This window comes from Chionomys nivalis, chromosome 1 (assembly GCF_950005125.1).
Source record: "Chionomys nivalis chromosome 1, mChiNiv1.1, whole genome shotgun sequence".
NCBI lineage: Eukaryota > Metazoa > Chordata > Mammalia > Rodentia > Cricetidae > Chionomys > Chionomys nivalis.
Window position 1 is genome coordinate 13,530,294 of NC_080086.1, and position 24,132 is coordinate 13,554,425.

The window sequence follows — 24,132 nt, forward strand, 5'->3', positions numbered from 1 at the left end:
GAATGTATGGAAAAATCTAATGAATCTGGCTTGTTTTATGTAAATATGAAACCCAGCTACATCTTTGTGCATGTGTAATTGTATGTGGAAGGCAAGCTCTCAACATCTTAGCTGTCCTAAAAGGTGTGGCTCGTAGACCAGGACAGAACATGTAGACTAAGGGCTTGGACTTTTACATTGATCTGTCTGTGTTAACTGTGCCCAGCCTGTGTGATGGTGGACCAGGTAGCCCCTTACCTTGTGATTCAGTTTCTTGTAAATAGCAATAATGATTCACGACTTCTAGAGGATTTGTTATTATCAGTCATATTGACACATGGCTAAGAGTCTATAGCAGTGTTTGCCACATTTGTGGATTTAACATATATAATTTGTTGGTTTTGTAAGCTGTTCTTAAATAGTAGCATTACACAGTCAATTCAGAGAGGAGAAAACAATTGCTTAGAAAGTAAAGGCAAATATTTTGGGGTCAGAGGAGATAGATAGCTCAGTTGGCAAAGTGTTTGCAGACGGTCTCAGTTTGGTGCCAAGAACCCACGTTAAAACAAACTGGGAGAAGTGTGTGTTTGTAATCCCTGCTGGGAAGGCGAAGATAGGTGGATTCCTGGAGCCTGCTGACTGGTCAGCTCGGACTACTGGATGATGTTGGAAACCAGTTTTCCCTTCACACAGACATACACACACACACACACACACACACCACACATACACACACCCTAGCATATACGTACACCTCCCCACACAAAAGAGTAAATCTTTTGAAGCCCAAAGCAGTGTTTAATTTTGATAGCAGACATGGTATGGGTGTTTCTTTATCCACGAGAAACGATTCTGTGAAGAGGGGAGCACGCAAAAACTCCACGACGATCCCTTGGTTGTTCGTGTTTGACTGACCGTCTTCCCCCTCAGGACCAGATAACAGCTGCTTGTGGAATGGTCTCTGCTCTGAAAGCTGGCTGGCTTTGGGGAGTTCACGTCTTGGGTCCATCTTGTGTCAGGATGCCATATTTGTCTAACCTAAGCTGGATGGCAATGGCATTGGTGTGCCGAGTCCCTTCCAAGAAAAACACTGGGCGTTTCAGGAAGTGGGCGGATGAGTCAGAGGACAGCACTTTTCCTCTTAGTCAGTCTTGAACTTGCTGGAAACAGGCTGACTTTCACCCAGAGTTCTGCTTTTCAGATCGGATGTTCACTCAATGTACAGCACCACGCTGACAGCAGGACTCTGTTAGTGTCTGCCCTCAGCCCACACAGTGAGTCTTAGCAAGCGTGGCCGGCGAGTTCTTTAAAAAAAAATCTTAGTTCAGTTCTATACCCTTAAACTAGTTTCTACTCCAGGACAGTTGTGCTTCAAGCAGGCATGACATGAAGCAGCTATCAGTGTAAATTTTAGAAGGAAATTGGTAGTGACACTTGTTTTGGTCACAACATATCCCATTGGTCTTAACACAAATATCCTTCCCTTTATACTATTCTGGCAGCATGGGGATTGCTTTTCCAAAGACTGCACTAGTCTGCCGCACTCTAGAGTGTGTAGAAGAGAGGTGAATTCCTCAGAGTGGTTCTTCATAGTAACATTTAAAAATTCTAAGTTCATGCTATATGGTTACTCAAAGAAAAGATGAGGACACGACCTCTCCAAGGTATGGTTACGAAGGTTTTATTGTAGCTGTGAGGAAGAGCAGTTACCAAATGACTAGGTGTCCATGTTTTTGAGTTGGTTAGGAAAATCTTTTATAGGAGAGGTGGAGGCAGGTGGAGAGGTGGAGGCAGGTGGAGAGGTGGAGGCAGGCGGAGAGGTGGAGGCAGGTGGAGAAGTGGAGGTAGATGGAGAGGTGGAGGCAGGTGGAGAGGTGGAGGCAGGTGGAGAGGTGGAGGCAGGCGGAGAGGTGGAGGCAGGTGGAGGCAGGTGGAGAGGTGGAGGCAGGTGGAGAGGTGGAGGCAGGTGGAGAGGTGGAGGCAGGTGGAGAGTGGAGGCAGGTGGAGAGGTGGAGGCAGGTGGAGAGGTGGAGGCAGGCGGAGAGGTGGCTCGTCAGTTAATAGCACTTGCTCCTGCTGCTCTTCCACAGGACATGGGTTACATTCTCAGCACCCACACTGGGCAGTTCACGCCTGCCTGTAACTCTAGCTCTCGAAGATCCGGTGCCCTCTGGAACTCATTGTGTAGCCCTCACGCTCAGAGAAATCCCTCTGCCTGTGCTCCTGAGTGCGAGGATTAAAGGTGTGCACTACCATGCCTGGCTCTGGTCCCCCATCTCTGTCCCAGGAAACAGCAACAGTGCTCCATGTGTTTTCTAAGAGTAAATTGCTGTAATTTGAGCCCTTCTAAGGTCCATAGGGCCAGGCAGATAGGTCTGGGGATTTTTTTGGTAGTGTCTTGCCTGTCTTTTGCCAGTTTACATTAGTATATATATATACTAATATATGTGTATATATATATATGTGTGCGTGTGTGTGTATGTGTATATATCTATCAAGCACTCGGGCTTGGATTAGCCAGAGCCATTGATCTTTCTCTCTGGTTCTCAGTCACTGTAGGTTTTATCCTGTTTCCTCTCAGGCAGGGAACATGCTGGCTCTTGGCAGCCCTGGGAGTCCCTGAGATCTCAACAGTTGTTTCTGTTGAGCACCAAAGAATGCCTCTCATATCTTATAAAATCCAAATGCTTGTTTCCTAGAAAAATTTCCCCTTTATTACCCTGGAATGGAATGGCTCGGCCCTTGGCACAGCAGCGAGTTCTCAGCTAATGACTTCGAGCATGGTCCTGCATCATTCTCGGGTTTGCGGAGGAGCGAGGGTTTTTGCAAAAGCAAAGACGGAGTCCCCAGTGGCCACACGCTTTGTGTTATAGGCTAGCTTTGTGGAGACCCAGGAGAAGAACACTGTTTATGTTACTCCCTCGTTCTGGAGATATTTTTCTACTCTGTGCTTTCTTCCTGCTCTCTGCTGGCAGGTGGTCTGTGCAGGCGAACTCACGTGCAAAGAGCAGACCACCAGGTTAGCAGTGTGGCTGAGTCTAATGACGTGCATTTGGAGGCTGCACAGCACCCATGCAGAAACCCTAGTATCCTGTTTGATCCACACTGACTGGAAGCCCATGAGTGAACATGACACATCTATGGATAGAGATAGGGGCATACTGGAAAACCAGGGATAGTACTGGCTTCCACATCCACGTTCTTTCTAACTTCAGCAAACTCATATCACCCTGCTGTCTGGGATGTCCTGTGAGGCTTTCCTCTGGTGATGCTTGCTGCTGGGATGATGCTGTCATCACACAGTGGCAAGAACTGGAGAGGGGAGAGGATATAATTGCAGGCGCCTGGTAGTTACTTTTGAGCCACTGTGACTATAGTATCCCACTGGAACTACTTAAGGAACGAAAGGTTTACTTTGGCTCAGCATTTCAAAGCATTTCTGTGGGCACAGGGACGGCATGCAGGAACAGCACAGTGTGGGAGTCTGTGGCGGAGAGTGTTCCTGACAAGGAGGGCCAGGAAGCAGAGAGAATGGCTAAAGCCAGGACTGATACAGCTTGCTTTCAAATGCACACCCTTTATTGCCTACTTTTGCCAGCTAGACTCCACTTCGTAATAGTTCCACAGCACATGCGTGAGAGCGTGCGCGCACACACACACACACGAAAAAGTGTTAAAAACATGTACCTGCAAAGGACATTTCCATTTCAAGCCATAATAATGAGTTTATTCTAATGAAGAAGGTGGCTGATCAGAGCAATCCAGACCGAGGCAGCAGGAGGGACAAGCCTTGTGCAGCGTGGAATAGAATTGACAATGCTGATGGAGTTCCTGATTGACCTTGTTCAGCCAGGTTTTAAATGTATTCTCTTTATAACTCAACTCAACATTTCCTAATACACACACACGCACACACACACACTTTTTGAATACTTCTACATTCTGTCTCAGAAAATTTGAAATAAGTAAGCATCTTCACTTGACCAAGTAATTTGATTAAGTAACTCATGGAAGTATTTTTTCTCTTCTTTAAAAAAATTATTTATTATTCTCTCATACAATACATCCTGACTACAATTTCCCTCCCTTCACGCCTCCCAGTCCCCTCCCTCTGCGCACACCTCCCTTCTCCTCTACATACTGCCCACTCCCAATCTCCCTCCAGAAAAGAGCAGGCCTCCCAGGGATGTCAGCTGAATGTGGCACAATAAGATGCAGTAAAGACTAGATGCAAACCCTCACATCAAGCCTGGATGAGGCAATCCAGTAGGAGAAAAGGGGTCCCAAGTGCAGGTAAAAGAGTCAGAGATTATCCCACACACCCTCCCAAGATGATTTTCAAAAAGTTATTGTTTTTGGTAACTATAGATCTATGCTGTTTTACCTCATTTAACTAGTATCATAAAAGTTTTAAATATGTATATTGTTCATATACGTTGCCCATGCTTTGCCAAGCCTAGATCAGGGTGGCACATGCCCTTTTATAACTCTTGCTGGACTGCAGGGTGCATGTCCTCATCGTGTACCATCCTTGCCCTTACCTTCATCCTCTTTCCAGTTGTCCCCAGTGCCCCTTACTGCTTGCTGCCTCATAAGATTGCTCAATCTGGAGCTCTGTTTTCCTGACAACTGTCAGACCCTTTCCAGGCAATCTGTGGGATTTCATGTGTAATAAGTGTATCACAAAAGAAAAAGATTCTAAAATTGTTGATTTTTTTTTCTTAAGTGAGCGGGGCAAAACCACCTCTGTTACTTTCCTCTGTGTGGCAGACTGGTTGAGTTTATCCCACCTTCCACCTCTAATTGTTTATTCGGAACTCCAGGCATGGGCTCGTCACTCATTTCTGGTTCCATGGGCCTGACTGACCTGCTGAGTGCAGACAGTGGCGTTCCTGCTTCTTGAGATTACGGTGACAGTGGCAGACCATGGTGCCTGTGAAGGCTTCTGACGACGAGCAGTGTGGCACTTCCTCTTCCTCCTCAGTGGCCACTCCTGTTGGTAACACTGGTTTAGTGCCCTTAGTGCATTGATTTTATCAACTCATTGGCTAAAAATGGGGACAGTTTTCTTACTAAATAGTGGAGAGTTGGAATTAATTTACGGAGATTTTTGTGTAGAAAAATTAAAGACAACTTACTAGTCTTTTAAAAAATGACTTACTGCTTTTAAAATATTTATCTTATTTTTAATTATGTGTGTACACGTGTCTGTGTTGGTACCGGTACGTACAGACTTCAGAAGAAGGCATCTGATCCCCTGGAACTAGAGTCTCTGATGGTTATGAGCTGCCACGTGGGAGCTGGGAATCGAACTCCAGTCATATACAAGAGCAGCCAGTGCTCTGAACTGTTGAGCCATCTCTTCAGCCCTGAATTCTTATTTTTATATGCCTCATTTAAACCAAAATGTTATGCGTTTCTTCCTAGGGATTTTGTTTTTCGTTCTACATCCATTTTCTCAGTAGCTTAGAGACGGGAATTATAGGAATAAAAAGAAAGGATTTTTTTGTCCTGTGTCCCTGACCCTGGAGAGATTTTCCATGTTTCCGTCTTCAGGCTTGCTCGATAAGTCCACCTTCACACCCTGGACAAAACCCACGCGGTATGACCAGGAGCGCGCCATGCCTTTCTGCTTCTTTCTCTTGCTGATCCAAACGCCTCTCATTTTGCATCTTTTAAAGAGCTGCGGAGTGTTGTGGGTTTACTCTGTTAATCCCAGGTGCTCAAGTTTAGGAATGGAATTCCTGGCAAATATTTCTCGAGGGCTTATGAATTGACACTGGCTGCTTAGCGGACACGCTGCCATGGAAAAACAGTTACATTTCTGCCCAAGGGGAACAGGAGGTTGATTGTCTCCAGTTTCCTGATTCATCAGACCCAGACACTTGAAGATGATGTAGGCAGAGTTAGTGTTTCACATTTAAAACTAGCTTTTTGTATGATTTTTCACCTCTGTTTGCCTTCATTCTGTTGTTTATTTTCAGGCAAACACCAGAGATCAGATAAGGAGCAGTGTTCTGCGTCTTAATTGTGCATTCATTTCCTTCTCAGCAGAGTTTCAGGTCTGTTGTACCAGCTGAGAAACGTCGACACCATAATAAATGCATACATTCTTCATGCCAATGACTTGCTACTTATCCTGAATTTGAAATGGGCAAATTCTGAAATCCCATTTTCCGAATTCCTTTCTCAGTTTTAGACTTGTTTAAAGTCCGTAGCCAGATGCGCGTCAGCATGCATTTATGTATTCTTATCAAGGCTGACTTTTATAGTTCTTCTGCTTCTAAGAGGATGAGAATATTTTCAATGTTCTGTGTGGTTTATGTAGTTCATGCTGCTCTCTAGCTAGCTTCTAAGTTCCACGAAGACAGGAGCTGTAGTAGTGCGATTCCCATTGCTATGACGAAGAACTTGAGATAATTAGCTTACAAGCAAGAAAGACTGTGGTTTTGGGCTCCGAGTTTCAGACCGTGGTAATTGTCTCTGTTTCTTTTGGACCTGGTGCCTGCCCTAGTCAGGTTTTCACTACTGTGACAGAAGAACCTAAGGGTAGAAGGGTTCACTTTGGCTCACAGTTTGAAGGTGTGGTCAATTCTGGTGAGGAAGGCATGGGCGTAGGAGTGTGAGGCAGCTGGACATATTGCCTCTGCCATCAGGAGGCAGAGAAGAGATGGCTGCTGGTCCTCAGATTACTTCCTCCTTTTTATTCAGCCAGGAACCATGGCCCATGGACTAGCCACCTGCATTCAGGACGGGTTTTCCCCTCTCAGTTAAGCCTCTCTAGATTGCCTCGCAGGTACAATGAGAGGCAAGTCTCCTAGGTGATTCTAAATCAAGATCAACCACCAAGATGATGTAGTCCACTGTGCTTGGAGCATGTGGCAGGAGATGACTGTCCCCATGGTGACGGGAAGCAGAGGGAGGAGCAGGGAGAGAGCAGGTCTCACCATGTTAAGAAAAAATTCAAGGTCCTGACCCTAGTGGCCCAATGTCCATCTATCACATCCCTCCTAAGATTCCTACCATCTCCTAATAGCACCAAAGGCCAGTGGCGCTGCCTACACATGGGAACCTCTGTTGGGAGCACTTACCTAAACCACAGCAGAAATCATGCCTGTTTTCTCTCCTGCAGAATAAAAGTATAGAGCTGCCCTGACCTTCATGGTAGGCATTAGTCATATTAGCAATTTATATTTAAATTTAAGCTAACTTGGTAAAATCTAAAATCCAGTTCCTCACAAAATGCATTGAATGGTGCTAAAATAATTAATACATCAATTAAGAGCCTGTCATTGTAGCTCATACCTATAATCCCAGCACTCAGGAAACAAGGAGGAGAACCATTGAGAGTTCAAATCCAGCCCAGTGAATTCTGGGATAGTCTGAGCTACAAAGTGAGATCCTGTCTTATAGAACAGCCACAACAACCACAGCTACCACCACCACAGCAGCAGCAAAACAGTCTGGAGAGATGGCTCAGTGGTTAAGAGCACCTGTTGTTCTTGCATGGGACTAGAGTTCTGTTCCCAGCAACATCAGATGGCTCACAACTATCTGTAACGCCTGCTCCAGGGTATCCAATGCCCTTCTGGGGTTTCTGGGGGCACTGAACCCATGTGTTGTATATACATACATGTAGACAAGCATTTATACATGTAAAATAGTAATAAATAAATCTTTAAAAATCAAGGAAATAACACACACACAAAGTCTATCTACTAAGAAATCTGCATTGGGCAGCGTTTGTCTAGAGCTCAGATAGGCACTTTTGATGAATGGGTGAGTTAGGACTCCAGTTGACTGGTATGTGAATGTCCTTTGAGCACTGATTCACAAAGGTCATTTTGACTAATGTTTTTGCTCTTGGTGTTGCCCTAGCCAGTGTCACAGTATTGGATTTGTCATTAGCAAGAAGAAAATACCAGGTGTTAATAGTGCTTAAAAGCATGACATGGGGTAAGGTGTTGAATCCTAGCTCTCTTATAGGATAGCTATTGACATCATGGCCCAGCTGTTTTTTTACTTATATAAATAACTTTTATAAACCCCAGATTCTTCATTAAAATGAGAATAAGAAGTGTTTATGACCCCTTTCAGTTGGTAAGAATTAAGTAAAATCACACAATTTAAGTACTTGGCCCAGTGGCTGGAGTACTTAAATTCTAAAGAAACGAGCTTTAATGGGCTTACTCTAATGAAGTGGTGAGCTGGGCCTGTGTTTACCTCAGGTCATGTATGTGGAGGTTTCTGCAGACGTGGTGACTTAGAAGTGTGTTGAGAGGTCTGTCTTCCTACAGCATTAAGGGCCACATTTATGACTGTTTATAAATAAATAGAAAATGTTCAGTAGTTGAGACTTTATTCTTTCTTATTTGTGTGTGTGTGTGTGTGTGTGTATACATGGGAGTCTTCACCTGTTGTTAAAAGTGGCGATGAGTCACCTCATAAGGGTGCTGGGCACCAAACTCTGGTCTTCTGCAGAAATAGCAAACACTCTTAACCACTGAACCAGCTCTCTAGCCCCCTTTCTTTAGACAGTTTCATATATAAACATAAACATATGTATATACCTGCATACGTGTATGTGTATATACACACATACACACAGAATGTCTTGTATTATATGGGCTATCTATTACTGTATGGTATCCCCGTCTTTTTCCCTCAGAACTTTCTCTTCTCTATTAGTCCCCCAATGGCTATTCTGATGTGGGATTCCCTTCTGTATGCTGTGAATGTTTTATTACCACTGGTTAATAAAGAAGCTGTTTTGGCCAATGGCTTTAGCAGAGCAAGGCCAGGCGGGAAATCTGAACAGAGATGTAGAGGGAGAGCAGGCAGAGTCAAAGAGACACCATATAGCTACAGAAGGAGGACACACTGGAACCTTAGGAACCTTACCAGTAGGCCACAGCCTTGTGGCGATACACAGATTGATAGAAATGGGTTAATTTGAGATGTAAGAGCTAGCTAGAAATACACTAAAGTCATTGGCCAATCAGTGTTGTAATTAATGTAGTTTCTGTGTGATTATTTGGGTCTGGGCAGCTGGGAAACGAACGAGCTGTCTCCTATTACACTCTCCCGATAGAGAAATGACACCCTTTCCTTCAGCAACCATTAACAGCCATTACCTCCTCTGGAAGGGGTGGGGTCTCATGGGTACCTCCTGTATCCATTGATGGGTAGTTAGAGGGCCCAACCTAGTGCAGGTACTATAGCTACTGTGGGTTCATGATTTCAGTAGTCATGTGGTATCTGGACAGCAGTATCTCATGACACTCTTCCCCATCCTTCAGCTTTTAAGTTCTTTCCACTCTGACTTTCCTGGGCTTTGGAGCAGGGTGTGTGGGGTGTGATGTATCCCCTTGGAGCCTGAGTGCTCATCAGTCACTCATTCCATCGCTCTGACCAAATGCGAGTCTCTGTGTCCACCATCACCTTCTGCTGAAAGGGGCCTCTCTGCCCCAGGCTAAGAGGCACATTCCCTGTGGCCAGGCTTATAAATATTTAGAAGGCACTTTTGACCTCATACTCAAAAGGCTTTAATTTTTTTCTTCAATTGTTATGACTGTATAAATAAGGAAATGGCCTGCGAAGATTTTCATGTGACTTTGGTTGGCAATGTAATTTTAAGGTGTGCTCACCAAGATCTCTGTGCTTGTTTTGGGTTAACTCATGAAGAATGTGTTCCAGTTTTTATTCCCTCATGTGGGCTTTTCCTAACACACACAGGCAAACCAGCAACAAACGTGATAATCAGAATATGTAAATTAGCAATTTGCTACCCAGGGGTGAATTTCAGGTTGCATTTATGCTCCCAACTCTGGGGCTCGTTTAAAGCTATGATTTTGTTTCTAGAAGAACAGGATCCAGAGCTTCTTCATCAGCAGTCATCCCAGTTTAGCTAGGCAGTGCCTCACTTGTGCCCTTAGCTTTCTCCTGAGCTCTGAGAGCCGCGTCTATTGACATAACAGCAGAGGGTCGTTCAGCATATACTAGCATCAGCTGACTCTGATGAATAAAACGTCCTTCGCTCTCTGTGTTCCTTCCTCTGGTTGCTATGGCATCTTTATTTTTAGTATAAACCTGCACTCCTATTTCATAGTCCACCTGAACTGCTCAGGTTCATCAGAGAGGTGACTTTCCTCCTGAACTTTCCATGAACTGCGAGTCAATGTTTAGACTACCACAATATGCTGCAGAAAAGGGGTGACTAGGACCATAAAAATGCAGGAACCCGGCCGGCAACCAGAGGGAAACTGAGGAACCTCTGGGTTGTTACAGTAAGACTGGGCAGCCTGGACTATCTCTGGATGATCAACTGAAGAAGTGACCCAGAACGTTGAATAAAGACACTAGGATGTTAAAGCAAGAGAAAAGGTGAGCATCGTCGGCACTCATTCTGAGAGCCTTTATTCTGCACCGTGGAAAAGTTTAGAAAAAATTACAATGAGGAAGTAAAACAGAACCATAAAGCATTGCATTTTAGGTGGAAAATAAAGGGAGGTTATTGATGATGACATCCTGTGTGAAAGTGTGGCCTTAGAATGTGAATGAAATTCCCATGGGAAAGCAGACGCTTGATTTTCTTTACCTAACAACAACAAAAAATCTTTCTGACACACTTTTGACTGTTTCTAATTGTGTTTGGCACAATTCCTTTTTAACTTAGTCTAATGCAGCTTTGACCTGACTGGTGTTTGCTCTCTGTGGTGCTTATTCTCTCCTACCCTCCAGCCTCACCACTGGCTTCCTGGAGCTGAAGTCAGTCTTCAGGGATTACAGTGGAGGTGGGCTGGGTCAGGCCGCTCGTTCTCTTCCCCATTCTCCAGGCTTGAGTCAGTGCAAGGAGGCTCTTCAGACACACTGTCTGGCCCTTCTCAGCTTCAGGGTTTCTCCTGCGTTGTCGGCCATCAGTGCTTGAATGTCCTCTCGCTGTGTGTTATAAAATTATCTTGCCTTTTTTTGGTTCAGTTGTTTTTTGAAGACTGTTTTGCTTCTAGATCCATTCTTGCTAAGTTCTTGAATTTTGTGCTTTACTCTCCTTGCTTATCTTTAGTCTTAAAATGTGTGTGTGTACTTGCCCACAGAAGCCACAAAAGGTATTGGGTCTCCTGGAGCTGGAGTTATAGACAGTTGTGAGACGCCTACTATGAGTGCAGAATTTGATCATCTCAAAGAATGGGATGTGTGCATAAAAAAATCAAAAGATTTATTTTTATTGTTTTAAAAATGTATGTGGGGGGTTATGTATATATGTATATGTAGTTGCAGTTGCCCATGGGGGCCAGAGGTGTTGGGCAACCACCCCATTCCCCCCAAGCTGGGGTAACAGATAGTTGTGAACCCCCTGATATTTGTGCTGGGAACCAAGCTCAGGGCCCCTGGAAGAGCAGGAAACTTAACTACTGAGCCATTTCTCTGGCCTGCAGCAAATACTCATGAAGGCTGAGCCATTTCTCCAGTCCCTACACTCCTGTCTCTGACCCCTCCCCTCAGCATTCCTTTATAAGATAAGAACATTTTAGAGGAGCCTATTTGCAGTTCTTAGCCTTCAGGGGAATGGAGGAACTGCCTTGGATTTGATTTGCCTTCTTAGTAGGAAGGAAACTTGCCCACCCCCCTTTAACCTAGCCAAAGCTAAATTAAATAAAGTGATTCTTTCTCTTTTGTCCCCTTTGTTTAATCTTTATCATACTAGTCTCTCTCTCTCTCTCTCTCTCTCTCTCTCTCTCTCTCTCTCTCTCTCTCTCTCTCTCCCCCACCCCCCCATTTTAACCACCAGTTTCCCAACCACTGATCTTTGGAACCATCACTTGGTTTCTTTTAAAAAACGTAGTGAGCGTTATTTTGTGTACATGGGTGTGCTGTTTGTGTATTATGTATGCACGGAGGGAACATGTGTGCTGTGGTATGTGCGTGTGATATCCTGACAACGTTTGGTTGCCCATCAAGTCTCTCTCTCCACCATGGGGTTCAGAGAACCAAAGGAGGTCATGGGACTTGTGAGGCAAGCATGCATGCCTGCTGAGACATCTCCCTGGCCCCACGTGGATTTCTACTAGCACACTGGGACTCCTGGATACGTGGATGTCCACGGACTTAGAACATTAGACACGCTGGGCTCGGCACTGATATCTACAGATTCTGCTCATAGAGCAAGTGCTGCCCAACATTGCCATGATGCCAGCGGCTGTCCCCGTAGAGCCACGTGCTGCTGGGGAGAGGCAGAAGTAGGAGTGGCGACCTAGTCTCTCATCAGAATGGTTAGTGTTTGAGTAGCATGGTAGACAGGAAAAGATGAAGCTGAGCCACAAAGGGCAAGGAGTCTATACCGTGCTCTACCGCTGAACTACCCGCTCTGCTGGGACATAGCATCCCTTTACATGATCTATGAGAAGTTATTGTAGGTGATGTGCACATTGTATTAGGGTGCTATATAAGGCCTTATTAACATTTTTAAAAGATGGAATTTTGTGCTTTGGAAAAAGAAGTCTGTGGTCTAGTAATTGAGTTTTAAATTGAAATAACCTCAGGGGAGTACACTTAGGATTTAGAAAAATGGAAAGGATTCAGAATATTAGCAGCTTAAAGGTGACAGGAGCCTCTCTGTAGGCTGTGATCATTTGTAAGAATGCATAGTGCAATCCAGGCGATATGGCTCGGTCTGCGATCCCAGCAGTTGTGGAATTTCTGTAGCAGGGTCAGCATGAATTCAGGATTAGCCTGGGCTACATACTGAGTCCCAGGCTAGCATGGGCTGTAGAGGGAGAAAGATGTTTTTTTTGCTTTGTGAAATGTTGTTGGTCACAACAAGGAAGACTTGTGTTCACAATGTCCTATGAGTTAAGACAATGGTTCTCAACCTGTGGGTTGTGACCCCTTTGGGGGTTGTATAGCAGACATCCCATGTATCAGATGCTTGTGCTAGGATTCATGACAGTGGCAAAATTACAGTTAGGAAGTAGCAATGAAGTAATTTTATGATTGGGGCTCAGCACAACGGAAGGAGCTATATTACAGGGTCACAATATTAGGAAGGTTGAGAGCCACTGCTAAGGTTCCTTAGAGGACACAGTCATTCAGAAAGAGTAGATTGATAATGCCTCTAATGGCCTATGACTTGCTCTGTTATAATCCATTTAGCATATCAGGAGGGGATATGAATTCAGGCTCATCAGCCCCCATGAAGAACTTCTTCGAGCATGTTGCCCTGCCTTCTTTCCTCCCTTTGTTCATCAGACCCTGGCTGTTCCCTGTTTGCCTTTGTTGAGGGAGAATGTTGAACTGTACAAACGTAGTTTATGTCATTGCCAGGGAGAAGGTGCCCCCTAACAATAATGATGTGTCTTAGGAGATCTCTGGTGACATTTGGTGTGTGCTGCTCAGTGACATGAAGGTCAATGGTAGGGTCTCTGCAGGGGACCTCACATCGAGCCAGTGAGTACTGTCCCTCAAAGCTGGTCACAGAGAGCAGAGATTGAAAACAAAGCATTGGGGGATGAGTTGGAGTGAGTGGGGGTGATTTTGCCCCTACTTCTCAGTCCTAAGTGCTAGTCCCCCAAATACGTATGATTGGAAAATGAGTTGGAGCAAAGTCTCTCCGTCTTCTGGGAGAAGACGCCCAGTGTGTGTCTCCTGCCTCCTTGGGAAGCTGAACAGAAGAACTTGTTCACGTCTGGGAGAACTGAGCTTCTTGGATGAAGCTTCCTTCTTAAAATTCTACTCGTCTCGTGGTGGTGCTTGCCCAGGTCTTTTGTTCAGGATTGGGTCTTACCCATGCCCCTGTTCTCCTTACTGACATTTGGAAATTGGTATTCCCTGCCTAGTGCAGAACCAAAGTATAGCTCCGTTCCTTCCTGAACCACTTGAAATAGGTCTCTTTCACAGGGGAGACATAATTGGGTTTCCAGCCAATGAATCGGAGCCCTATTTTATGCATTTTCATTATTTCAGCTTAATTTGTAAAGGCCCAGAATAAAGAAAGAAGTGGGTGGGAATAGAACAATCTCTCATTGAAGAATTCTCAGTAACTCCCTCATTGAGTAGTGGAATCTTCCTGCGAAGCAAGAGGCTGACTTTCTACTGTTTTGATCCACAGAGCAACTTCTTCCCGAGAGCCATGCAGTGGGAAGGAGGAAACCCACTTAACAATGGGAACCCAGATAACACCTTAGTCATTACTGATATGACCATGAAAAGCCATGTCAGGCCAGTGTAGGTAGTGTTGACATGACGAGGTAGGACTAACATTCCATATCTCTGTGTTTCTCTTGTGTGGAGCCCTATAGACTGTCAGGATACAGTATTCCTCATCAGAGAGTCAAGGTCATTTGTATGGGTTGATATGGTCACACTAACCTCTCTATGTGTGCTGTCATTTGGACAGGCATGCTGCCGATGTAGTTCAGATGAAGTCAAACCGGGTCAGCATGAACCCTAGTCTAGAGACTGTTATCCCTAAAAGAAGGGGAAAATTTGGACAATGACAATTTAGAAGTTCTATAAAGATGAAGGAAGTGATGCACCTACCAGTCTCAAACTGTCAGAAGCTCAGCCTACAGAATCTTCCCTTTCAGATTTCCAAAGACACGAGTAAAGGGGTTTGCATTGTCTTAAGTAATAAGCTGTTTCTACCAGACCCAGGAGGCTAACAGAGTCTCCAAAATCTAAGGAAAAGGAGAGATACCTGTCTGCAGGAGTTAAAGAAATTGTAAGGACTAAGCGTGACATAGCACAACTGAGATAGTCCTGGAACTGATGGAGACGTTGGGTCAAGAGCAGAATGAGGTCTTGGCTTCAGTGAACAATCGACATTGGCTCATTGGCATGTTTCAAGCAGCATGCTAATGTAACACTAACAATAAGGCCATGGCATACAACAGAACTCCGTGGACTTATATCTTTATAACCCTGATGAAACAAAAACTATTTTAAATATTTAAGGTTTATTTAATAATAACAATTTATCTACAGCTTGAGTAGACATTAAGTTGGTTTGGTTTTGGTTTTGTCTCATGCTGAGGACCAAATCTACAGCCTTGTATGTCTACATAAGTGCTCAGCCACTGAGTTACCCTTCCAACCCCTTACAACATTTTTATATTTGTTTTAAGACAGTTTTACTATGTTACCTAGGCTGTCCTTGAACTTACTGTATAGCCCAGGCAAACCTCGAACTCTCAGTTTTCCTGTATGGCCAGTCCAGGCTTCATCTTTTAGGTTTTAAGTAAAACCATTGGTAGAGAATATCATAAAGTTTGGGTAGAAATTGGTGGGTTGTAGTTAGTACATACCTTTAATTTAGTACTCTGGAGGTAGAGACAGGTGGATCTTTCTTCTATGGATTTAACTTGTTGGTTTAGTCTGGCTGTAACCCCATTTCTTTCTTCTTGGGGTGGATTTTCATTAACTAAATATTGTAGTCTTGGGCTTCTTTGGTGTGCTGTGTCTTGCATTTGTTATTCCTATCTTTACAATCACCAAAAGGTGTTATTTTGCTTGGAAAACAAGGAAAGTTGGAATAACTAGGACTTGAGAAAAGTGTTTCATGGGGAGATTGAAGTGACTATCAGATCTGACCCTTGGCTGTTGTGGGAGCTGCGGGCTGCGTTCCTGCCACCCAGCTCCCAGCCGCCTGGCTAGCTTATACCTCGAAATAACAACACACAAACTGTATTCTTTTAAACACTGCCTGGCCCATTTCTATTAATGTGTGTAGCACCTTGAGGTGCACTTACCAAGAAGATTCTAGCCTACGTCCATCCTGGGTCAGAGCTTCACCGCGTCTGCCCCAGAGAGCAGAGCTAAGGCGTATGAGCTTACTTCCTCTTCCTCCCAGCATTCTGTTCTGTTTACTCCACCCACCTAAAGGCTGGCCAATCAAATGAACCAAGGCAGTTTCTTTATTAGCCAATGACTTTCCTCCATCACTTGGCAGCTATTGTGATGGGTTTTTAATGCTCCTCAGTAGAAGGAAATCTACAATTAGCTGCATCTGTAAGTCCATAAAGTGATAAAGACTGTGAAAATAAAAACAGCCTATTTTCTTGGTCAGAGCTGACTTTTCTTTTCTGTCCAGGTGCCACCTAGACATTAAATTGAGCATATCTTTAAACGCCTAATGGAAAAAACCCAACAACACAGCTTCCTTTTGGAGGAGTGTTCTGTAATGGCTGTGTTTAGACATCTGAAGCCCCTATGTGGAACACCATCTGACCACAGTAACAAGTGGAAGTACAGTAGCCCAGTGGGACGACATTCTATATTTGAAATTCAATTTAGCAAATTGACGTTTTCTCTTCTCTTTCCTAATGCTCCCCCATTCTGACAGATCGCTCTTTTAACCCAGAGCACAAACCAAGCATTTATGAGGCTCCTAGGAAGAAGCAAATGCAGGAGAGGGGCTGCCCAGGCTACCACTTTTCATTACAAACAGCTGCTGTGGTTTTGAAATGCAAACCAGATCAAAATCAGCACGAGGCCCAGGGATTTCATTTATATTCTGAATGAAGCAGGCTGCTGTGAAAGACTATTTCTTCTTCCTTTCTCTCTCTCTCTCCCTTTTAAAGAAAACTTCTGAATCAACTTGTGTCTGCCTCATTTGATGTTTATACCAGGCACATGAACTACGAAAAGAAGAATCGCCTCTGTTTGTGACAGGGCCCAGAGCTGAGGCAGGCTTCATTGACTTGCCTGAGCCAAACAGTAGGGGAGACTATATGTTAGGATTCCAGTCCTCAGTGGCAAATGCCTGAATCCCAACCCCTTCGTTCTAGATATGAAGGGCTAGTCCCAACCTAGAATGCAACAGCCCAGTGTTCTAGTTGTATCTGGACACTTCTGAGAACGAACTGGGAGATGCTGAGCACTTTTGTAAATTGCTGAATCACCAATAAGGTGGGTGTGGATATTCCTAGTGTGAAAGTCGGTAAGCTTCTCCCTGATTAGCTTACGAATGTACCAAGGAGTGCGTCAATTGAAGCCAAAGCCTAAAAGGGGCAAACAAACAATAGCAGCAGAAACAGCCACGCAATCTAAGTACAATTTTATAAGAGCCGTGCTCACCTAGCGCAGATGTGAATATTGTGTCTGCATGTGTACATGTGTGTTTACGTACATTCGTGTGCACCCGTGGGCATTTACATTTCTGCGTGTGGAAGCCTAGCTCAAATGCCATCCTCAAGTCCTGTCTACCTTGTTGTTCTGAGGTAGCCAAAGGGATCTGGTTATTTCAGCTCTCTAGCACCGACATGATAGACATGTGCCTCTTGTCCTGCTGTCTCACCTGGACTCACTCAGGTCCCCATGCTTGCTGTGCAAGGACTATATGGCGTAAGCTGCCTCTGTGGCCCCTGTGCTCTTTAGTTCTTGAATGAACTCTTTGCCTGGATCTTGGAACCAAATTAACACACAAGATGAAGAGCAAGAGAAAACCCTAAGGTTTATTAGCTTTGCACTGCCCAAGGGTCTCACAAGAGAGTGACATCAGAGTAAATGACCCAAGTGTGATGCTTTCCTACTTGCACTCCTTCCCATTGCTCATTTAGAGTCACCGACATGCCAGTTGTCAGCCTCTGGTGGTCAAGGCTGTCCCCCATCTTCATATGTTAAATCCACCCCTCCCAGAAGGGGAGGGCCACTGTGATTTGTTGCCTAGGGAAAATGCAGATCACGGGATCTGCTGTGTAGCTCACTTCCTTGGAGAAATTCAGCTTGTGAGTCAGTGTGACCCTTTGGTGTGCTTTGAGGTGACACTTATCTGACTTTCTCCGCTCCTTTATCTAGACACGTGTCTTCAAGCAGTAGGCAAATAGGAAATCATTACCAGGGAGCTGGAATTCACTTTAGTGTTTGGGGGATCTATAAATTCTAACCTTTGCTTAAGTACAAGTTGGGCCCTCCTAAAAAGTGTGTGGCTTTTCCTCCCAGGAAACTCTGCAGGATTTTAAGCAGAGCCCGTTGAACTGGGACCTAATTACTTAACATCATTCTGTACAATAAAAATTAACATTGTCTAAGACCGTATGTTCTTTGGAAAGAGGGACTCGGGCTTGTCTTCCTCCTTGATTTGAAAAACTGTTTAATGGACACCTATTGAATGTCTAGTGCCCTCTTGAGTGTTTGAACAACAGTAGTCTCAAATAAAAGTCCTTGCCCTCTGAGAACCGGCAGTGTGGTGAAGTCAGGGATTAACTAACAAATGAGAAGCTACAGCTGTTGTCCCAACTTTGAAGGTTTGTTTGTAGTGTGGGGAGTATCTGATAATGTGGTCTATTTATTCAGGAGAGTCAATAAGAGCTCCCCAAGGGCATTGTGATTGACTGAACTGAGATGAAAGAGTGAGGAAGAATTAGTTGGAAATTGCCAGGTCTTGAGTATGATCTCTTTAATATCATTTTTATCTGAATTGCTCCCTTCCTATATACGCCTATGATAACCCTGGATTTTCTTCATGGTGGCAACTACATTTTATAATTCTGTCTTTTTTTCAGTAAGGGTCTGTCTGCTTTTATCACCAGACGTGTGGCTGAGGCCACATCTAATTTGTTCTCCAGAGGAGTCCTAGGGTCTGTCTTAGCACCTGTCACCAACTCAGCACTCAGTAGCTGCCTGCATCTCCTACCCTGGCCCTTGTTTTTTGGTAAAGCTGGGGGATGTGTGTCTCCTACCTGAAGGTTGATTGGAATTAGCAATGTCAATGAAAGGACAGGGTAGAAAAACAAAACAGGATTCATGGTGGGTGAGGGGCAGAGAAGCCAGGGAGAACTTGGATCCCCTAGTGAGAAGATATTGATTAGCACACCAACATTTTCATCTTTCTAGAGAAGAAAGAAATGGCCATTGTACTGATAACGGAAGGATTTGACTTGTTTTTACTCATTTGTCTTGTTTGAAGGCAATTTTTTAAAAAATCATATTATTATTTATTATTAACTATGGTGCGCATGTGGCATGTGTGCATGTGGCAGCATTGTGTGGAGGTCAGAGGTCAGCTCTCTGGAGTCAACTCTCTCCTTCCATCACGGGTCCTGGGCATAGAACTCTGGTCCTCGGAAGTGTGTGACAGCGTTTTGACCTGCTAAGTCTTCTCTCCCACTCATTGGAGGGGAATTTGTTCCATTTAAAAAATGCACTTAAAATGGTTTCTGGAGTTTAATACTAGGGAATTGATCTTGGCAGTTATTTTCTCATGAGAAGTAAAAGGAGTGTGTAAGGGAAAGTGTCTTAAACAAGAGATGAATTCAAGTGTGTAAGAATCACAAACAAGGCATTGTTAAATGTGCAGGGAAGGAAGGGAGAGGAAAAGGAGGGAGCTTGGCGTGTGCCAAAAGGCAGACAGGTGACCCGCAGGTTATTGCATGGCTATGTTGGTTTGAATCTGGTGTCGTTTTGGTGCTAGGGGTTGAACCCAGAGCCTCACACATCCTAAATCAGAGCTCTCCGTGGTTATCTTTAAAGGGTCTGGTTGCCTCTGGGTACTTTTCTGTGTTCTATACATTTTCATCAATTGAGTCTATACTACTTTTATGATGCAGTAAGAGAATGACACCTTACAGAGCTGACTGGAATGGGCAGAATATGGAATTATGCCGTTCACTTAGATGACTAAAGATTCTATTACAGGTTTTTCTTTAACTCACTAAATTAGCTTTTTTATTAGTCATAAAACCCAGCTGGCTCCTCATTTACGTGCCCATGTGTTCCTCTGAGCCTGCGCGCTTAAAGGCGGAGACCTTACTGTTTGCCTTTCTAGTATCGGTCTGGCAGTAAACCGAGATGTCCTGACTTCTTTCTTACCTTTGACCTGTGTACCTTTCTATTTTTAGAACCAAGGCGTGAGAGCCGGCATGAATGGTCATATGTCTAACCCTCCCGGTGGTTATGGAGTCTACCCTTCTCAGATGAAGTAAGTTGAAGAGTTCATGTATAATTTGGGCAGGGGTTTGATGTGGTGTTTGCTTATTTTAGTCTGAAACACAGATTAGCCTAGAACTTTCTGTGTAGTCTGATCTAGCCTTGATCTTACAAGCTTGGCCTTTCAAGAGATGGTGTTTCAGTCATGTGTTACCATGCCTACCTACTTTTAAACATATTTTAAATGAAAATATTATTTATATTTCTTTATGCAATCCATTCCTAATTCATTCAGAAGCAGTGTTTTTTTGTTACTAATCTGTGTTATTATTAAAAGCTATTATTAAAAAGGCTAAGTAAACACAAGCCTCAGGGATACTGTCAAGGAGTCAAAAGATATTTGAGGCTGAAATTTTATGTCTTACTGCCTTTTGTCATCAAATGTGTATAATACAGCAGCTTCGGGTATCTCTGGAACATTCTGTTGTTATTTGTAAAACAGAGCCGAGGAATGTTCATTACCATTTAGTCCACACTATAGAGATATTTGCCATCGTATACAAGAACATAAAGCAAAATCCAGACAGAGCCATTCCTCAAATCTTCTGCTAGCAATTGAAACCACAGGACCAAATTGAGGGGCTGTTACCTTCTATGGCATGCATAATATAACTTTCTCATGTCTGCCATCGTGACCCATGTTCTACTCCACATTCTTTAGGACAGGTTATATTTACTGTATGTAGGAAAACACATTTAATATTAAATAGGACGTAAGAGGTTTCCATCTACGTTGCTTCTCCAGTATTCCTTTCTCCTCTGTGGTTGAATGGTAGAGGTTTGTATTCTAATAAGGTGGTTTCCAGCCCTGGTTCTCTTTGCTGTAGTTTGGACGTGGCATTGAGAATGGACTGAGACGGGCACCATGGTCACCATGGGCCTTACCTGATTTATATTTCTGTTTATTCATGACTTGTCTGAGCAGGAACTTGTTCCCATTGGCTTACTCAATTAGTGTAAACTCAGTATGTTTTTTTTTTAAAAAAAAAAAACAGTTTGTGCCTATGGTACATCGACATTTTAAACTCTTGGTTTCTGAATTTTTATTACCCACGGCAGACTTTAACCCAAGACAATGAATGTTTTTCTTTTATTATTATTACAGTGGCTACGGATCTTCACCACCCTTTTCCCAGATGGACAGAGAACATAGTTCAAAATCAAGTGCAAAGGCCCTTTATGGTACGTATGTCTATGTGACAGGCTGCTTCTGTGTCTAACTGCTTAGAGATCCATATTTTTAAGCTCAAAACCTGCCGTCATGTTTGAAATGACAGAGCTAGCTAGATAATGCTACTTTAGAATCTTTACAAAGCCTAAGCTATGAACTCTTTTCTTTCCTACATCCTGAAATTTTCTGCAGTGTGGTCAATGATTTAAAGAAGTCTGCTGCGTGGTGCTGAGACCTCAGGAGGAGTTTCTCATTTATTATTTGTAAAATGTATGCTGACCTCTGTGGCCAATCCAGCTGATGATTGTGAGCCCGTAGATGATGCACTGTTCCGAGCTATTAAACATTTGTGGTAGTCAGTCAATATGACTAGTTACCTTGATAGACTTTCTCTCTAGATCACAAACTAATAAGGTGTTCTCCTCAGTCCTTCTGGGACTTCCGTTAACCTCTTTAGTTTGTTTTATAGGTGCATAATTTTAGTTTTGAGACAGAGTCAAATGTTGGTGTGGGAGAATTGTCTGTATTCTGTCAATCATGTTATAAATAAACGCTGATTGACCAGGTAAGAAATATAGGCAGGAAAACCAGACAGGAAGTAGAAATGATTTAATGAGAACAGGAGAATTCTGGGAAGGAGAAAGTTGATTCCTCTCTCTCTTGCCCAAACCACCAAAGCAGCAGAATGTGATCTGCCCCACTTATAAAAGGTACTGAGCCACATGGCTAAAATATAGATCAGAAAAATGGGTTATTCAAGATGTGAGTGTTAACTAATGAGATGCTAGAGCTAATGAACCAATCAGCTTATAATTTATGGAGACCTATGTGTGATTTTCTTTGCGGCTAAACAGTTGAAGGGTACCGGGCAGGACAGAAACCCCCAACAAGCAAGCCAGCCCTCCATGTTACAAAATGCATCCCAAGGTGGCATTGACCTCACTAAGTGTCCAAGAATAACCTTGAACTATTGATCCTCCTGAGTCCCACCATTTGCAGTCATGTATCACCATGTCCAGCTTCTGTAGTGCCCAGGACTGAAGCTGGGGCTTTGTGCAAGCGAGGGAAGCACTCCCCCAACTGAGCTGCATCCCCAGTCCTCTCTACTGTTCACTACAAGTTGCTAAGAAGAAGCTGAGTACTCTTGAAGCACATCACATAGGCATTGGAAGTTTATCATTTATAGAGGATTTGTGTGACCTTTTATTATTGTTTAGCAAATAAGCTAGAAATGTGATTAACAACAGAGACGCCGGCAAGAATTCTCACGTCCAAATACATTTCTTCCACACCGGAGCTGTGTGGCCTCGAGCGAATGACTTCACCTGAGTGTGCCTCATTTTACTCACCTTTTCCATTAACAATAGCTAAATGATATATAGTAAACTGTTTCCAAAGTAGTGTAGGAGCAGAGAGCCCTACTGTAAATATTTCCTATTGTTATGCTTATTATCATAGTTACTCTGTGTTATAGAAACAGTATCATTTTCTAAGTTTGGGAATTATTATACATCATCTGGGCTTATGACCTTGATGGTTAAGACTTACCAATCCTAAAGTTTTACGATTTGTTTTTAACAACTCAAATCATGCATTCATAAAATGAATTTAATACTATATATAAGTGTGTTTCTCAATGGCTATGATAATGCCACTAATGCTATTTTCAACTTTGTTTATGTACTATCGAGACATTCTTTTTTCTTTCTTCGTTCTTTCACAGTTTCATACATGCATATAATGCATTCTGACTACTCTCCCACACCCTCTCTTATCTCCCTCCCATACTGTTTACATCCCCCTACTCCCTACATGTCCCTCTCCCAGGTTCGTGTCTGTGGTTGTTTTGTGATCCATTTACTTTAACCAGGGCCATGTTGGCTTCATCTCAGGAAGCAAAAAGGTACATATGTACATAAATACACATAAACCAACACATAAATAGAATCAAAGGGAGAAATCAGAAAATTGTCTCGATAGATGCAGAATAAGCTGTTATCCAAATCCATCATCATCATTCATAGTAAGAAACAATAAAAGAAAGGAGTGAAAGGGTACCCATGCAAGAGGAAGAAGGCGAGGGGTCCCTATGTGCGAGAGAAGAAGGCGTGGGGTCCACATGTCCTAGAGAAGGTGTGGTGTCCGCACGTGTGAGAGAAGGTGGCGATTGTCCATCAACACTGCATCAACCCTTCAAAGACAAGGAAAAGCTAACCCTAAAATTCAAATTATACTATAGATCCATAGTAACAAAAGCAGACATGTGACCCAATGGCTTAGAGTAAAGGAACCATAAATTAATCCCACACAGCTAGTCATCTGAGACTCAACAGAAATGTCCAAAATATACACTGTGGTTAAGACAGACTCTCTTAACAAATGTTCCTGGGAAAACTGTATGTGTATCCATATATAGAAAACTGTCATAATAAAAGGCTAGTAAAATACTAATTAAGTATATTAAATAAACACCAATCAAATATATTAATAAACATATGCCACAATATATTCATATATAAGACAGTATAAACTATATAGGTGGATACTGTAGGAAGCAATGTGAATCTCGTGTATGCAGTCAGCCCGTGACAGTGGCCTCCATTTGTCCTGTTCACTGCAGGGTTCCCTGTGCTTATTGATCAGCGCGGTGGCTAATGTATCATTCATGCTCAATAACTACTTGTAGAATGGACATAAAGAATTAATGAGCTGCTGAGAGCTTGGTGTTAACTGGACAGTGTAGAGTAATGTGTTCAGAAATAAGATGAGGAGAAAAGTGAACACTATCGTGTTAAGAAGAATACTAAATAATTTGAGGGACAGAGAGACGACTTGGCGAGTACAAGCTGCTGCCGCCATGACTGAAAATCTGGGTTTATTCCCGCGGATCCACATAGAGACTGGAGAAAATGGGCTCCTGCAAGTCGCCCTCGGACGGTCACTTTTGCCCTCTCCCTTTTTATGCATGCAAAAGTTTGTAAGCCATAAAAATGATGTGAATATTATTTCAAAATAGCAAGCAGCCCTTGGCAACTTTCAATTAGGAAAGAAAGGTGAAATTG

At 43.4% G+C, this 24,132-nt stretch overlaps 1 protein-coding gene across 3 annotated transcripts in view; it reads left to right on the top strand.

Annotated features, from left to right (window-relative positions):
- Positions 1-24,132, top strand: part of Eps8 (epidermal growth factor receptor pathway substrate 8) — a 178,389-nt gene that overhangs the window by 90,373 nt on the left and 63,884 nt on the right. For all 3 annotated transcript variants that reach the window (XM_057782341.1, XM_057782333.1, XM_057782349.1), the window contains 2 exons: positions 19,812-19,891; positions 21,005-21,081. In XM_057782341.1, coding sequence (XP_057638324.1) covers positions 19,833-19,891; positions 21,005-21,081 — 136 coding nt within the window. In that variant the 5' untranslated portion in view covers positions 19,812-19,832. The remainder of the gene's footprint in view (positions 1-19,811; positions 19,892-21,004; positions 21,082-24,132) is intronic.